This window comes from Chiloscyllium plagiosum, chromosome 18 (assembly GCF_004010195.1).
Source record: "Chiloscyllium plagiosum isolate BGI_BamShark_2017 chromosome 18, ASM401019v2, whole genome shotgun sequence".
NCBI lineage: Eukaryota > Metazoa > Chordata > Chondrichthyes > Orectolobiformes > Hemiscylliidae > Chiloscyllium > Chiloscyllium plagiosum.
In genome coordinates this window covers 64,119,727-64,137,902 of record NC_057727.1, presented here as the reverse complement: position 1 = coordinate 64,137,902, position 18,176 = coordinate 64,119,727, and the positions used below count along the sequence as shown (strand labels likewise).

Here is an 18,176-nt window from a genome sequence, read left to right as displayed (position 1 = left end):
ACAAGTATGTTGAATTATTGCCCTCTATTAGCCTGCTGGACAAACTTTCCTCATTCCTGAAGAAGGGCTAATGCCCGAAACGTCGATTCTCCTGTTCCCTAGATGCTGCCTGACCTGCTGCGCTTCTCCAGCAACACATTTCCATCTCTTACCATTTGACAGCCTACCGAACATTCTTTGTCACGTAACATTAGCTGTTATTTTGTAGTTCTAACCAAACATGTTCTATCTTGATCATTATAGGACCCCATTCAATTGGCATACTCCAACTGACCAAATGACAAATAACTCAGCACTAATCTAGTCATTGGAATTGGTTATGACAAGTACATATATGGCTCTACAAGATGACTTATGCCTAATATTAATGATTTGGATGCCAAAGTTGGGAGAGCTATCCCACAGACTTCTCAAGCAACTGCCTGACATAGCCATACTCACAGAATTACATCTTTCAATCAACATGCCAGATGGTACATCAACATCTTTGTCCTCTTTTCCGTTGGCAGGACAGAGTGACCAATCACGGTAGCAATATAGTGGTACAACATTTGGAAGTGAGAGGCTGTGGATACCTTTGACTTCGATTCTGGATCCCATGAAATCTCACAGCATCAGGTTGTGGAAATCAAATTTACTATCTACTGATGAATCAGTTCTCCCCTATATTAATTACCACTTGGAAGCAATGAAGATAGCAAGAAAACAGAATATGCTGTGGATGGGCGAATCTTGATATCTGCTACCAATAGAGGTTTAGTAACACCACTACTGACGAAACTGGCTGAAACCTGAAGGACATAGCTGCCTGTTGAGCCTACATGGTAAACAATCTCACCCTTAACAATGTACCTGTCATTAATGAATTATTTCATGTCAGTTTTGATGGGAGTGACCACTGAACAGTCCTTATGGAGTCAACGTCTCATTTTTAAATGGGGGATTTCAAGACTAGGGCGTACATTTTTAATGTGAGAGGTGAGAGATTTAAAAAAGCTTTTACACAAGTGCATGATTTGCACATGGAATGAACTTCTTGAGGAAGTGACTGAAGAGGCTATAATTAAAAGCCATTTAGATATCTTGAATAGAAAGGTTTGGAGGTATATGAGCCAGGAGTAGGCAGGTGGGATTATGATTCGCATGGACTGATTGGACTGAAAGGTCTATTTCCATGCTATATGGCTCTATGAGTGTATGTCTCAACTGATGAAATGTGAATTATTAGTCTTTATCATCCATTAAACAATGCCAGTTTTTATTTTACGTCAGTGATAACCCTTTTTGCCAATATGTCTATTGCTCAAATAGAATTTTCTTCTTCTTAGGCTTAATATGGAGTCTAAATTCCTACACTGAGCTGGTGGAAAGACAAACTGCAGGGAGGCTGCAAAGAGCTATAAGAGGTTCACACAGCGGGCAAGAAGATAATCAAACAAGTTTAATGTGGCAATGTATAAATAAATGAAAACTAGAATATTTTCCCAAAGGTATGAAACTTGACCAATGAAACCTGGGTGAGCTTGCGAATGAATATGGCAAGTTAGCTACATGTACAGCAAGCAATTAGGAAGGCAAATGGCATGAAGCACAGGATCAAAGAAGTGCTGCTACAACTGCAAAAAGCATTTGCGAGGCCAAGTTTGGAATACTGAATGCATTATTATCTCCATATTAAAGGAATGTCAGACTAACACTGGAGGTAGTATAGTGAGGGTTCACTAAATTGGTCCCAAGGTTATCCTATGATGATTTGATAAAGCCAATCCAGAGCTTAGAAAAATTGAGATACAATCTCATAAAAACATAAGATTTGTTGGCCACTTGAGAGCGGAGACACTAAGCTTGGTTCCATTCATTGTAGAATCTAAAACACAGGGTCACAGTCTCAGATTAAGGTACAATAAGTTAGAATTAAGGTGATGAGAAATTACTTCACATAACCACAAGCGGCACGGTGGCACAGTGGTTAGCACTGCTGCTTCACAGCACCAGAGACCTGGGTTCAATTCTCGCCTCAGGCGACTGTCTGTGTGGAGTTTGCACATTCTCCCCATGTCTGCGAGGGTTTTCTCCGGGTGCTCTGGTTTCCTCCCACATTCCAAAAATGTGCAGGTTAGGTGAATTGGCTATGCTAAATTGCCTGTAGTGTTAGGTGAAAGGGTAAATGTAGGGGCCTGTGTGGGTGGCGGATCGGTGTGGACCTTGTTGGCCAAAGGGCCTGTTTCCACACTATAAGTAATCTAATCTAAACCACAGAAGTGTTACAGTGTGGAAGGGGTCATTTGTCCATCATGCCTCTCCTGGCTTGTTGAACGAGCATCATTACCTAGTATCAATTTCCTGAACATTCCCAATGTCCTTACACATTATTTTTATTTCAGTAATATCCAATGGCTTCTTGAATGCTTCAGTTCAGCTTGCCTCCACTATACTTCCAGGGTAGCACATTGGATGCCCTAACTACTTTGAATGAAAACATTTCTCCTCACTTCATCCTTCTTTCTTTTTCAGATCACTTTATACCTATGCCCTCTTCATAGAATACCTACGGTGTTGAAGCAGGCCATTCAGCCAATTAATTCCGCATCTCTCCTCCAAAGAGCATCCCACCCATTCCTGTAATCCTGTTTTTCCCACGGCTAAGCCACCTAATCTACACACCCCTGGACACTATGGACAATTTAGCATAGCCATTCCATGCAACCTGCACATTTGGCCTGTGGGAGGAAATCAGAGCACCCAGGGGAAACCATGCAGACATGGGAAGAATGTGCAAACTTCACACAGACAATCACTCAAGGGTGGAATTGAATCTGGGTCCCTGGTGCCACTTTTATGAGCAGGAACAGTTTTACCCTATGTACTCTATTCAAAGATGTTGCGCATCTTTGGAATTCTTGACTTAGTGTTGTGGATATTCTATTATTGAATGAATTACGGGCTAGGACAGAAAGAGATTTCTTCTACAGTGAATTAAATAATATGGGGAGCAAGTAGAAAAGTGGAGTCCCAGGTCAGCCACGATCATATTGAATGGCATGTGGGCTCAACTGGCTATATGGTTTAGTCTTGCTCCAACTTATTTTGTCTTGTGTTCTTATTTTTTCCACGACAGTGGCATAGATTCAACCATTTTCAATTGCTTCTTCACTCAACTTCTCTCCATCATAAGACTAGAAGTAGAAATGTTCACTGATGATTGTGTTCCATATGTAATTCTTTGAGATAATGGTGCCCACATGCACCAAGACATAAAGAACATCCAGATATGTAAGGATTCTATGATTAGCTGGTCAGTAGCAAATATCATTTATATCCAGTAAACAAAAGGCAATGATCAAATTCAATAAGACAATTAAATTATCTCCATTTGACATTCAACTACAGTACTATTAATGAATTCCCTGACATTCTAGTATTCCACTGGCCAGAAATTGGATATTCTGTGATAACTGACTCACATTTTGACTACTCAGTGTCTTTTTTGCTTAAATGGTATGAGATAGGAGTATGATGGAATATCCTCTTGGATAAGTGCAACTCCAAGAAGAAACTTGACATCATCCAGGACAAAGCAACTTGCTTTATTGGCACCTCATCCAACACTTCAAACATTCACTAGCTCCACACAGTACACTAAGGCAGCAGCTCTACATCTCCATGATGCACTGTGCCAACTCTTCAAAGATTGTTCAACAGAATTGTCAAAACTGCAACCACCAATGCTTAGGTGTACAAGGGTGGCAGATGCATTGGAACACCACCAATTTTAAGCCACTCACCACCACTACTCACATCCTGCCAATCTTTCATCATTGATGGGTTAAAAATCACACAGTTCTCCACTAGCAGCACTACAAGCCCTATTTGAATCAAGATAAATACATTCTGAACAACTTGGAAGAAGGCCCCACAATAGAAAACAAGTGAAATGTTTACTATGATCACACTCTGGGTGCAGATCAGTCCCCTGTTCCTGAGATGTTGTGATTGCAGTCTCAACATGCAGTCTCAAGCACTCAGTGATTGGCTGCTTAAACCCATAATTAATATGTGAGACCTTCACATATAATTAAGTCTATATACTCAGTACGAAATGATTCAACTTGCTTAATGAGTTCAATTATTGATGAGAATTGTGGACTGATGAGCAATTATAGTTATGGTAGAGTTACTACAACAAAATGTTTCACCATCAACAACTTACAAAACTTTTGTTTGAAAGCCAATTGTAAGTTATGAAAGATGCTTATTAAAGGGAGGCTGCAGTCTAACTACGAAGTCTCATATGGAAGTGCAATGGAAAATAATAGCATTTTTTGACAATGCAGGTTTGGGGCAGAACTCAAAAAATTTCTTTTGAATATAGGCCAAGAGTGTAAACAAGATGCAGAGATTTACCGTAATTTGTGCTGGCTGCAGTATACTTGTTGCTGGATTTGCGAATTATATTTTCATGGATTTGATACCATTCATTTTCATTATTACACCTGGTCAAAAAAGAAGGAAAGTAAGAAATGTTAGAAATCACTTCTTAGTGAATGATAGGGAAATCAAATACTTTCACAAAAGCCCATTGCAACTTTTCACTCAAACACAAAAACCAACAATAACTGATTTCTCATTGTAATGCAATGAAGACCCTAACAACAGTGAACTGGAGCTCGGTATTTATGGTCAAATGCTCAGTCAAAAATATAAGAGCTCCAAGACAAATGAAAGATCACCTTGTTTATTGAAAACCAATTGAAATATTATTTATTGTAATATATTATATTGTTTGAGCTCATAATACAGTGAATAGAATTGTAGAGTCATACAGCATGGAAGCAGACCCTTCAGTCCAAGCATAACATAATCCCAAACTAAATTAGATCTACCTGCCAGTATTTGGCCCATATCCCTCCAAACATTTCTTATTCATGTATTTATTCAAATGTCTTTTTAACATTGTCACTGTACCCGCATCCACCATTCCTCAGGTTAAAAATAAATGCCCCTCAATTCTTTTTAAAATCTTTCTCCTCACTACTTAAAAACATGCCCCCAGTCTTGAAACCCCGCACCCCTGGAAAAAGAAACGTGCCATTCACTTTATCAATACCTGTCACAATTTAGTAAACCTCTATAAGATCACCCTTCTCGTGAAAAAAGTTTCAGCCTATCCTTATAACTCAAATCCTCCATTCCCAGCAACATCCTAATAAACCTTTTTTGAACCCTCTCCAGTTTAATAATAGCCTTCCAATAACAGGGCGATCTGAATTTGTCATAGTACTCAGCAATGTCCCCACTGACTTCATCTGCGGGAAATGCACCCAACTCCAGCTCCTCGGAAACAACGTTAGGGAACTGGAGCTGGAGCTGGATGAACTTCAGATCACCCGGGAGGTTGAGGAAGTAATTGAGAGGAGATAGTCACACATCAGGTACTGGGAAAAGGTAGATGGGACAGAAAAGGAACAGGCAAGCAGTGCAGAAATCTCCTGTGGCTGTTCCCCTCAATAACATGCATGCTGTTTTGGATACTGTTGTGGGGGTGTGGGGGACTTACCAGAGGTAAGCCATGGGGTACAGGTCTCTGAAACAGAATCTGTCTATGTTGCTCAGAAGGAAAGGGGGGGGAAGAGGAGTAGAGCATTAGTCACTAGGAACTCCATAGTCAGGGGGACAGATAGGAGATTCTGTGCGATACTCACAGGTGATGTGTTGCCTCCCAATTGCCAGAGTCCGTTATGTCTCTGATCGTGTTTTCAGGATCCTTAAAGGGGAGGAAAAGCAGCCCCAAGTCGTGCTCCACGTAGGCGGCAACAACATAAGTAGGAAAAGGGATGGGCATGTAAGGCAGAAATTCAAGGAGCTAGGGTGAAAGCTTGGAGCTAGCACAAACAGAGTTATCTCTGGTTTGTTACCCATGCTACATGCTAGCGAGGCAAGGAATAGGGGGTGAGAGAGAGGAGTTGAACATGTAGCTACAGGGATGGTGCAGGAGGGAGGGTTTCAGATACCTCGATAATTGGGGCTCATTCGGGTGTAAATGGGACCTCTACAAACAGGATGGTCTACACCTGAACCAGAAGGGTACCAACATCCTGGGGGTGGGGAGTGGGGAGAGGTTTGCTAATGCTCTTCAGGAGAATTTAAACTAATTCAGCAGGGGGTGGGAACCTGAATTGTAGCTATAGTGTATAGGAATTCGAGAGAAGTGAGGTCATAAATAAGGTTTCAAGGTTGCAAGAGTGTATCAGCAGGCAGGAAGATAGTTTGAAGTGTGTCTACTTCAATGCCAAGATGGTGAACTTGCAGCATGGATTGCTACTGGGTCTTCGATGTTGTGGCCATTTTGGAGACATCGATAGAGCAGGGACTGGAATAGTTGTTGCAGGTTCTAGATTTAGATGTTTCAGTAAGAACAGGGAAGGCAGTGAAAGAGGGGGAGGTGTGGCATTGTTAGTCCAGGACAGTATTACAGTGGCAGAAAGGACTCATCTACTGAGGTAGTATCGGCTGAGGTTAGAAACAGGAAAGGAGAACTCACCCTGTTGGGAGTTTTCTATAGGCCTCCGAATAGTTCCAGAGATGTAGGGGAAAGGATTGCAAAGATGATTCTGGATAGGAGCGAAAGTAATAGGTAGTTGTTATGGGGAACTTTTAACTTTCCAAAAATTGACAGGAAATGCTATAGTTCGAGTACTTTAGACCGGTCAGCTTTGGTCCAATGTGTGCAGAAGGGTTTCCTGACACAGTATGTGGATAGGCCAACAACAGGTGAGGTCTAACATTGGATTTGGTACTGGGTAATGAACCAGCCAGGTGTCAGATTTGGAGGTAGGTGAGCACTTTGGTGATAGTGACCACAATTCGTTTATGTTTACTTAAGCGATGGAAAGGGATAGGTATATACCGCAGGGGGAAGAGTAATAGTTGGGGGAAGGGCAATTATGAGGCGATTAGGCAAGATTTAGGATGCATAGGATGGGGAAGGAAACTGCAGGGGATGGGAACAATTGAAATGTGAAGCTTGTTCGAGGAACAGCTACTGCGGGTCCTTGATAAATATCTACCTGTCAGGAAGGGAGGAAGTGGTCGAGCGAGGGAATCATGTTTTACTAAAGAAGTTGAATCTCTTGTCAAGAGGATGAAGGAGGCTTATGTAAAGTTGAGATGTGAAGGCTCAGTTAGGGCACTTGAGAGTTACAAGTCAGCCAGGAAGGACCTAAAGAGAGAGCTAAGAAGAGTCAGGAGGGGACATGAAAAGTTTTTGGCAGGTGAGATCAAGGAAAACCCTAAGTTTTCTATAGGTATGTCATGAGTAAAAGAATGACGAGGCTTAGATTGGTGCCAGTCAATGATAGTAATGGGAAGTTGTGTGTGGAGTCCGAGGAATAAGGAGAAGCACTAAATGAATATATTCACACAGGAAAAAGACAACGTTGTCGAGGAGCATACTGAGATACAGGCTACTAGACTAGACAGGATTGAGGTTCACAAGGAGGAGGTGTTAGCAATTCTGGAAAGTGTATATAAACCCCTTGGGCCGGATGTGATTTATCCAAGGATTCTCTGGGAAGCTCGGGAGGAGACAGCAGACCCTTTGGCTTTGATCTTTATGTCGTCATTGTCTACAGGAATAATGCCAGAAAACTGGAGGATAGCAAATTTCATCCCCTTGTTCAAGAAGGGGAGCAGAGACAACCCTGGTAATTATAGACCAGTTGTGGGTAAAGTGTTGCAAAAGGTTACAAGAGATAGGATTTATAATCATCCAGAAAGGAATAAGTTGATCAGGGATAGTGAACTCGGTTTTGTGAAGGGTAGGTCATGCCTCACAAGTCTTGTTCAGTTCTTGGAGAAGGTGACCAAATAGGTGAATGAGGTAAAGTGGTTGATGTGGTGTATGTGGATATCAGTAATGGCGTTTGAAAAGGTTGCCCATGGTAGGCTATTGCAGAAAATATGGTGGCATGGGATTGAGGGTGATTTAGCAGTTTGGATCAGAAATTGGCTACTTGTAAGAAGACAGAGGGTGATGGTTGATGGGAAATGTTCATCCTGGAGTTCAGTTACTAGTGGTGTACTGCAAGGATCTGTTTGGGGCCACTGCTGTTTGTCATTTTTATAAATGACCTGAATGAGGGTGTAGAAGGATGTGTTAGTAAATTTGCGGATGATACTCGGGTTGGTGGAGTTGTGGATATTGCAGAAGGAGATTGCAGGTTACAGAGGGACATAGATAAGCTGCAGAGCTGGGCTGTGAGGTGCCAAATGGAGTTTAATGTGGAAAAGTGTGAGGTGATTCAGTTTGGAAGGAATAATAGGAATACAGAGTACAGGTGCACAATCCTTTATCCGAAATGGTTGGGACCAGCTGGTTTACAGAATTCAGAATTTTTCGAATTTCAGAGTAAGTGAAATTGTGAATGAGATAATTGACAGTTGGATGGTGAAATTTTAAAAAATCTTACCAAAGAACACTTACTGTGAGTAAAACGGACTTTGAGACAGAATTGAGGCCTGCTGTACTGGGCCACGCCCCCATGTTGCATCTGAGTGACACGCATCGCCTGGGTGTGGAGTTGCGTTAGCTGTTTTGCACGCCAAAAAACCTTGTTAGTGAGAAAAAAACTTCACAAAAAACCTTCGGACTTCGTAGCTTTTAGGGTTTCGAGATTTTGGATAAAAGGTTGCCTACCTGTATTGGGCTAATGGTAAGATCTTTGGTAGTGTGGATGAGCAGAGAGACCTCGATGTCCATGTTCATAGATCCCTGAAAGTTTCCACCCAAGTTGATAGGGTTTTTAAGAAGGCATACAGTGTGTTAGCTTTTATTGGTAGAGGGATTGAGCTTCAGAGCCATGAGGTCATGTTGCAGCTGTACGAAACTCTGGTGCACCTGCACTTGGAGTACTGTGTACAGTTCTGGTTGCAGCAATATAGGGATGTGGAAGCTTTGGAAAGGGTGCAGAGGAGATTTACCAGGATGTTGCCTGGTATGGAGGGAAGGTCATATGAGGAAAGGCTGATGGACCTGAGGCTGTTTTCATTGGAGAGAAGAAGGAAAGGCTGATGGACTTGAGGCTGTTTTCATGGAGAGAAGAAGGTTGAGAGGTGACTTCATAAAGACATAAAAGATAATCAGAGCATTAGATAGAGTGAGTAGTAGGAGTCTTTTACCTCGGATGGTGATGGCTAGCACACGGAGAATTATCTTTAAATTGAGGAATTTTAGATATAAGCCAATGTCAGAGGTAGGTTCTTTACTCAGAGAGTAGTAAGGGTGTGGAAAGGTTTGCCTGCAAGAGTAGTAGACTCGCCAACCTCAAGGGCATTTAAATGGTCATTGGATGAACATATGGATGACCATTGAATAGTGTAGGTTAAATGGACTTTAGATTGGTTTCACAGGTTGGCACAGAAGGGCCTGGACTGCACTGTAATGTTCTATGTTCTGTGTACCTGATTAGGTCCTGATGTTGTGAAATTTGAAAGGGTTCAGAAAAGATTTACAAAGGTGTTACCAGGGTTGAAGGGTTTGAGCTATTGGAGGAGGCGGGATTGCCTAGGACTATTTACCTTGGAGTGTCGGAGGCTGAGGGGTGACCTTTTAGACATTTATAAAATCATGAGTTGCATGGATAGGGTGAATACACAAAGTGTCTTTCCCAGGCTGGAGGAGTCCAGAACTGGAGAACTGCTAAATGGGACTAGATTAATTTAGGATATCTGATCGACATGGATTAATTGAGCTGAAGGGTCTGTTTCCATGCTGTACATCTCCATGATTCTACATAGACAGAGTAATTAAGGAGGTGCTTAGCATGCTTGCCTTTATTGTTCAGCCCTTTGAGTATTGAAGTTGGGACATCATTTGGAGTAATCCTTACTTCCCACATTCTACAGCAGGAGCATTCAACTGCCCTAACATCCATTTCCATTGTTCTGAATTCCCAAAGAGACTATTGAAAAAAAATCTAATAACCTTACCAATCCAGTGCACAAAACCCTTTTTTTGGTTGCAGAAGGACTATGGGTGGGAGACACTGCCTAAGTAGTGTTTTGGGTAAAGCAATCACCCAAATATATCACCTCACTTACTCAGCCATCTAGTGTCTGCTCCTGCTCAGAGTGTGCTCCACCTATACACGAGATCAGTTATTAAAGGATTAATTTACCTACTCGGCAGCCCCCAGTCCTCGCTCTCGGTATACCGTAGAGCTCTGTGGGAAGCTAGGGAAGTGATTGCTGGCTCCTTGCTGGGATATTTGTATCATCGATAGCTATAGGTGAGGTGGCAGAAGACTGGAGATTGGATAACATGTTGCCACTATTTTAGAAGACGATAAGGAAAAGCCACGGTACTAGAGACTGGTGAGCCTGACATCGGTAGTGGACAAATTGTTGAAGGGAATCCTGAGGGGCATGTTCCTAAGGGCCTTATGTGTATGTGGAAAGGCATGGAATGATTAGGAACAGTCAACATGGCCCGGTGCCAGTAGGGGAGGGTGGGTTATTGAGGGGGCGTGGACCTGATCAGGTAGTCACAGAGGGAACAGTCTTTGCGGAAAGCAGATGGGATGGAGAGGGAAATATATCCCTGGTGGTGGGGTCCATTTGTAGATGGTAGAAATGTCGGCAGATGGTGTGGTTTTTGCGGAGGTTGGTGGGGTGGAAGATGTGGACCGGAGGGGTTCTGTCCTTGTTGCGGTTAGAGGGGTGGGGTTCGAGGGCGGAGGTGTGGGGATGTGGATGAGATGCGTTGGAGGGCATCTTCAACCACGTGGGAGGGGAAATTACAGTCTTTAAAGGAGGAGGCCATCTGGTGTGTTCTGTGGTGGAACTGGTCCTTCTGGGAGCAGACGGCGGAGGAGGAGGAATTGCAATACAGGATAGTATTTTTGCAGGACATAGGTTGGGAGGAGGTGTAATTCAGGTAGCAGTGAGAGTCGGTGGGTTTGTAAAAAATGTCGGTGTAGAGTTGGTCGTCGTGGATGGAGATGGAGAGGTCTAGGAACGGGAGGGAGATGTCAGAGATGGTCCATGTGAATTTAAGGTTAGTGTTGAATGTGTTGGTGAAATTGATCAACTGCTCAACCTCCTCATGGGAGCACGAGGTGGCACCGATGCAGTCATCAACGTAGTGGAGGAAAAGGTAGGGAGTGGTGCCGGTGTAGCTACGGAAGATGAACTGTTCTACATAGCCGACAAAGAGAAAAGCATAGCTGGGGCCCATCCAGGTGCCCATGGCTACCCCTTTCGTCTGGAGGAAGTGGGAGGATTCGAAAGAGAAATTGTTGAGGGTGAGGACCAGTCAGTGTGTTCTGTGGTAAAACTGGTCCTCCTGGTCTTTAAAGACCATAATTTCCCCTCCCATGTGGTTGAAGATACCCTCCAATCCATCTCACCCACATCCCGCACCTCCGCCCTCAAACCCCACCTCTCCATCCGCAGCAAGGACAGAACCCCCTTGGTCTTCACCTTCCACCCCACCAACCTCTGCAATACCACATCATCCACCGACATTTCCGCCACCTACAAATGGACCGCACTACGAGGGATATATTTCCCTCCCCACCTCTATCTACTTTCCACAAAGACCATTCCCTTGGTGACTACCTGGTCAGGTCCATGCCCCCCAACAACCCACCCTCCCCTCCTGGCACCTTCCCCTGCCACTGCAGGAATTGCAAAATCTGCGCCCACACCTCCCCCCTCACCTTGCAGAGCGCTTCAGGGAACATCTCCGGGACACTTGCACCAACCAGCCCCACCGCCCGTGGCCAAACATTTCAACTCCCCCTCTCACTCTGCCGAGGACATGCAGGTCCTAGGCCTCCTCCACTGCCACTCCCTCACCACCAGACGCCTGGAGGATGAACGCCTCATCTTCCGCTTCGGAACTCTTCAACCCCAGGGCATCAACGTGGACTTCATAGTTTCCTCATTTCCCCTCCTTACCCCAGTTCCAAACTTCCAGCTCAGCACCATCCACATGACCTGTCCCACCTGTCAATCTTCCTTCCCACCTATACGCTTCACCCTCCATCCACCTATTGCACTCCCAGCTACCTTGTCCCCAGCCCCACCCCCTCCCATTTATCTCTCTGCCCCTGAGGCTTCCAGTCTCATTCCCGATAAAAGGCTCCTGCCCGAAACCTTGATTTTCCAGCTCCTTGGATGCTGCCTGACCTGCTGTGCATTTCCAGCACTACTCTAGTCTTGACTCTAATCTCCAGCATTTGCAGTCCTCACTTTCGCCTAAAACCTAGATACACCACATGCACTCATTAATATGTTTTGTCACATCCTCAAAGAATTTAATAAGGCTTGTCAGGCATGAAATTTTTGTTTTATCAAAATAGAATGTCTTGCAAATATCCAAATTAAACTTCATCTGCCACAACTCAAACATTGATCCAATTGATCAAGATCTCTTTGGAATTTTAGGTAACCTCTTCACTGCTCACCATACTACCAATTTTGGTGTCATTCACTAACTTACTAACCATGCCTCTATATTCTCATCAGAATCATTTAAAAAAAATGACAAACATAAGTGGACCCAGCAGTGATCCCTGTGAAACCACTGGTAACAGGCCTCCAGTCGTAAAAATAACTCCCGCCACCACTCCCTGTCTTCTGCCATTAAGTCAATTTTGTATCCAATTGGCAAGCTCATCCTGAATTTCATTTGTGCTAACTTTACTAATGTGGAACCTTGTCAAATACTTTACTGAAATCCAATTAAACAATGTCTACTGCTCTGCCCTCGTTTATCTTCTCCTTTTTCAAAAAACTCAGTTATGTTTGTGAGACATGATTTCCCTCACACAAAACCATGCTGTCTCATCCATGACACAACCTCATCATTCTTGGTCTTTTCAAATGCATATAATTCTTTCAGAATCACCTCCAACAACTTACCTACCACTGAAGTCAGACTCATTGGTCTTTAATTCCCAGCCTTCTCCTTATATCCCTTCTTAAACAAAGGTACAACATTAGCCATTCTCCAGTCATCCAGCACCTCATCTGTAGTTATAGATGATGCAAATATTTCTCCAAGTGGCCCCACAATTTCCTCTCTCACTTCCTACAATGTCCTGGGATATGCTAGATCAGCTCCCAAGGATTTATCCATCTTTATCCACTTGATCTTCTGTAATGTGAACTGTTTTCAAAACATCAATATTTATTTCTAAGTTCTCTAGCATCCATTTCTTTCTCCACACTAAGGACTGACACAAAATATTCATTTAATATCTCTCCCATCTCCCAAGATTCAACTGAAAGATGATCTCTTTGATCTTTAAGGGGCTCTGCCCTCTCTCTCTAGTTGCTTTCTTACTCTTAATGAATTTTAGAATCTCTTTGGATTGTCCTTTGGATCTGCCAAGGCTATCTCAAATCCCTATTTGCCAACCTAATCTCCCTCTTAAGAATGCCCTCTTCATACTGGTCAAGAAAGTCATGTGAATCCAGTTGTCCACATCTAATATATGATTCTTTTTTAGTCTTGAGTTAAACCTCAATATCTTTATTCATCCATTGTTCTCTAATCCTATCAATGAATGATGTTACAGCATTGAATAGGAAAAAATAATTTCCAAAATCCTATATCGAATGAAATCTCCAGAAAATGTTTTGGTTCCATTCCACAGTGGTTATGCTAGTGGCTAGTCATCTAGAAATATGTTGGAGACCCAATTTCAATTCTTACCATGGCAGTTAGAGAATTCAAACTTGGTTAATTAAATACATTTAGAATAAAAAGCTCATATCAGTAATGACCCGGATTATAATAAAAATGTGTCCCAAAGTCCTTGCTTAAAAGTCAACCATTTTCAGTTACCATACATGTGCACCATAGTTAAATAGATCCCTGCACTCCAAAGAAACTGGACAGAGCACTTGGAATAGGCAATAAATGCTGATTTTGCCAAGAATGCCTATTTCCCACAGACAAGTACAAAAAGTTCTTGGAGCTGATTTGAACCTATTGAGAAAAGAGATAGTCACCTTTCAGAAATCAAGTGGCTGCCGGTTAGTAGAACTGAATTCTCCACCAGCAAAGACTATGTCTGATAAAGATTATTTATGTTTCTGCTTATTAATATGATTGTTTATAGTTTTTGAGAAGATTCGTAGCTCAGGTTGTGCATTAGGTTGTTGACTTGCTCGCTGAGCTGGTAAGCTTGTTTGCAGAGGTTTTGTCGCAGTACTAGGTAACATCATAAGTGCACCTCCGGTGAAGCATTGGTGTTCTGTCCTGCTTGTTACTTGTGAGACCTGGTTTGCTGAGGTGGGTGGTATCATTTCCAGTTTTGTTTCTTAGTAGTTGGTATATGGGGTCTAACTCTACATGCCTGTTAATGGAGTTCCAGGTTGAGTGCCAGGCCTCCAGGAATTCCCGTGCATGTCTTTGTTTGGCTTGTCCTAGGATGGATACATTGTTCCAGTCGAATTAGTGTCCTTCTTTGTCTGTGTGCATGGACACAAGTGATAGGTGGCAGTGTCTCTTGGTGGCTAGTTGGTGTTTGTGGACCCTGATAGCTAGTTTTCTACCGGTTTGCCCTATGTAATGTTTGTGGCAGTCAGAGAGAAGAGTCAGTTAGGGATCATCTGCTGAAGCATGAAATCTTTCTCTGCAGCAGCTTCTGTGCTTGCTACCAGCTAAAACCAAAGCAGAAAACACCTGAACTGGGAGAACTGACCACTCCCTGCCATTGTTAAACTAGGCTCTTTCTGAGACATTTCGGCACCTCTGCCTTTACGACCTCTCTTAAAAAAAACCAAAGACAAAGTAACCTTGTTAAAAGGACAGCATCGTCACTACATCCTCAAAACATTCGTTCAGTTTGTCAATTTCCCCTTCATATATCCCATGTTGACTTCATCCAATCAAATAATTATTTTCCAAACATCCAGAAATCACACTCTTTACATTAGATTTTTGTATTTTCCCTATAACTGACATCAGGAATACAAAAGTGTGTCGTTCCTGTTTTCTTTCTCCTTCCTTTCTGAAATAGTAGAGTTATATTTGCAATTTTTTAATCTGCAGGGACTGTTGCAGAATCAATATAATCTTGAAAGATAATCCCCAATACATCCACTACTTGTGTAGCCATAAACTTCAACACTCTAGGGTAAAGATGATTGTTTCCCAGGGAACTATCAAGTTTTAGTTTCATTGACTTCCCCAATACGGTTTTTCATTAATACTTATTCCATTTAGTTTCACACTATCACTGGACCTTTGGATCTTAATTATTTCAGAGTAACTGATTACCTTTTCAACTGTGAAGAGAAACAATCATTATAGAAATGCAGAGAAATATTGATTGTAGTTTTTTGATGATTGAGGGTTATTGAAGCGAATGCAATTATTGGATGGTTCTATGATCTAAAAATTAGAACTAACAAATCTCTCTTTGGAAATTATAAGTCAAGTTGTCACTTCGTTTTGATTAAGGAAGGATGAAACATGTTGTAGAGGCAGTTCAGAGAAGGTTTATTAGATTAATACCTAGAATGAGAAGCTTGATGCTTGGCCTGTAATTCCTAGAGTTTAGAAGAGTAAGAAGTAACTTAATTGAAATATATAAGATCCTGAATGATCTTGACAGTGCTCATGTAGAGAGAATGTTTCCTCTTTTGAGAGCATCTAAAACTAGGGGTCACTTTTAGGGGTTGGTCATTTAAAACAGAGATGAGGCCAAGTTTTCTCTCTCAGAGGGCTGTCTAAGTCATTTGAACTCTGAGGATGACTATAATATGGACTGTTATGGACTTCCAACAGAGAAAGAGCAAAGATCATTGAATGCTGCAGGAATGAAGCTTTGAGCACTGACTACTTTGTGAAGTCACATGTGGCAAACCCACTCAGTCTGCTGCCAAACATCTGATGAAGCAGATATCAAGATAAAGAAATTAAGGTCTGATGTTTTATCTTTTGCACATGGTGATGTCAGAGAATCACAGCTAGCTGTGGAGATTGAGGAACCACCATCACAGGAATCATGCATGCCCTTCCTAGTGCAGGTACACACACCTCGAGGTGTCTCAGACAACTGTAGTATGAGTGGCAAAGGTAAGTATCACATCACTTGTGAGCAGAAGCAGGTAAACAAGGTGTAGCAAGCTGTTGGCAGTCCCTATTGGAGAACAGAGGAGAGTTCCAGCCAGGCATACCCTGGCTGTGTCCGCTGAATAGATGTAAGAACAGTACATTGATATGAATGGATTGTATAATACATCCTGTACCATTGACCAATCTGTTGCAGTAGTGGTACATGAATACATACACCCAATCAGGCATTCTCCTGCACCTGCATGCGTAGGTGAACCTGAAAGGATGGTATGAATAGTGTCACTCTTTTTTTCTGAAGCCAACCCTTCACTCTTTTATTTGAGGCACATATAAGCATCATGCTCTCACATTATCACCCAATGAATAAAACTGTTTTTGCACACACGCAGCTGGCACACCATATTGTGATGCCATCCAATATATTGTGAGGAAGGGATATCACAGGCATTTTAGAGTTTGGGACAATGGTCATCTGTCTGCACAAGGCATGAAGGGTTCAGTCTGTAGGAGTTCTTGAAAAGGGCAGAGAAGTGACAGTAATATCACATTGGGTCTCACATGATTCCAAATTATACTATTTTGATTAAATGAATAAAAAATGAATCCAATTTAAAGTAGACGGGACCAAACTAATCTTGTAAGAGGCCCTTGAAGAGACACAGAAAAGACAGAATCTCAAAACTATCTCATTAATTTAAATCAAAATGGCATTTTTGTGGTGTTAGGATGCACTCTACCTCCGATAGGACTGCAGATTGCAAAGCTTTTGTGAAATATTGTGATTAAAAAGATTATCATTAATACACACGTGGCATGTACCTTGCTTTGGAAAATTGCCATTTTGTAATTATGCACTGTCTGTGTATGACGTCTGAAAGTATCATGCAATAAAGTAATTTTCTGCATTATGACAGCTCCATCCACGAGAACTGGATGCGGAATTGGACTCTGAAGGGCTGTAACCTGAATGTTTGGCTTAGATGCTTCCAATGAAGGATCTGCATTTCTCAGGAAAAGTGATCCTGAATCAGGGTATCCCAGACTTCCTTGCCATCCCAATTCATGTGTTGACAGATAAAGCTGAACTTGCTGCACAACCAGATGATTCTCTTCAAATTCCTTATCCTCTCACAAGACAATGCTCTCTTCCTGATGGACCTCCTCCATGTTCACTTCACTCTGGATAACTGCACAGAAGACCACAATGACATGGAAACCACTGAAGAGTCAAACTGCAGGGCACCCCTGACTAGTCAGGGCACTAGAATCTCACCTTAGGGGAATGAAGACCATTGTGCTGAACTGGCACTAGTTGCATTGTTCCTGTGCCTCAGTCGTGGGATTTTGCACTGGGGTCAGCAGCAACTTTTACTCTGACATTCCTTGTTAGCCAGGAACCATCCCAAGAAGGCTGTCAACTGGAATGAAGAGCTCTGGCACCTGAAACTGTCTCAGGATGAAAGATTCAGGAAACCTATTGTATACTCAAATGAACTGCTTGCAATGCTGCCACTCAGACTGCATTTGTCATCCCTTTCCACAAAGGTGCTGACGATTCCACTACATTACTTGATCTTCATCACTGCTCCAGCCTAGTTTGGAGGAGGTAGCACCCAACCACAATTATAGATTCCTGAGATTCAGAAATAACTTGCTACTGATTGTGACTGCAATTAAGCATTCTAAATAACATCTCAATTTCAGCAATTTCTATATGACAACACAATTTCTTCAGCAGTAAGTCTGCAGCTATCAATGTGATCCTCTTTGCCTAGTGCCTCTTTTTAAACAAAATAGTAAATGTCTGATGCTTTACTGAAAGGCCTCCCACTATGCAGCTGCCTCATCTGTTTGGATGAGTCCCTGAGAAAGTGTGGAGGGCTGTGCAACATTACATTGCAGGTGGGAAAAAATAAACAATATGATTGGATAAATAACCAGCCAAAATGGTTTCTTCCTGCTTTCTGATGGGCTTACCTCCTTCCCAAAATGCTGCTTCAGACATAAGCTTGTCCACCTTCTCACCTGCTAGAAGTTCTGTGGTACGATGAAACCCAATAAACCTGCTGTCCTCACCCAGAAT

At 42.4% G+C, this 18,176-nt stretch overlaps 1 protein-coding gene across 4 annotated transcripts in view; it reads right to left on the bottom strand.

The window, feature by feature from the left end:
* dock3 (dedicator of cytokinesis 3) overlaps positions 1-18,176 on the bottom strand; it is a 918,089-nt gene that overhangs the window by 411,202 nt on the left and 488,711 nt on the right. For all 4 annotated transcript variants that reach the window (XM_043708484.1, XM_043708482.1, XM_043708483.1 and 1 more), the window contains exon 13: positions 4,405-4,493. In XM_043708484.1, coding sequence (XP_043564419.1) covers positions 4,405-4,493 — 89 coding nt within the window. The remainder of the gene's footprint in view (positions 1-4,404; positions 4,494-18,176) is intronic.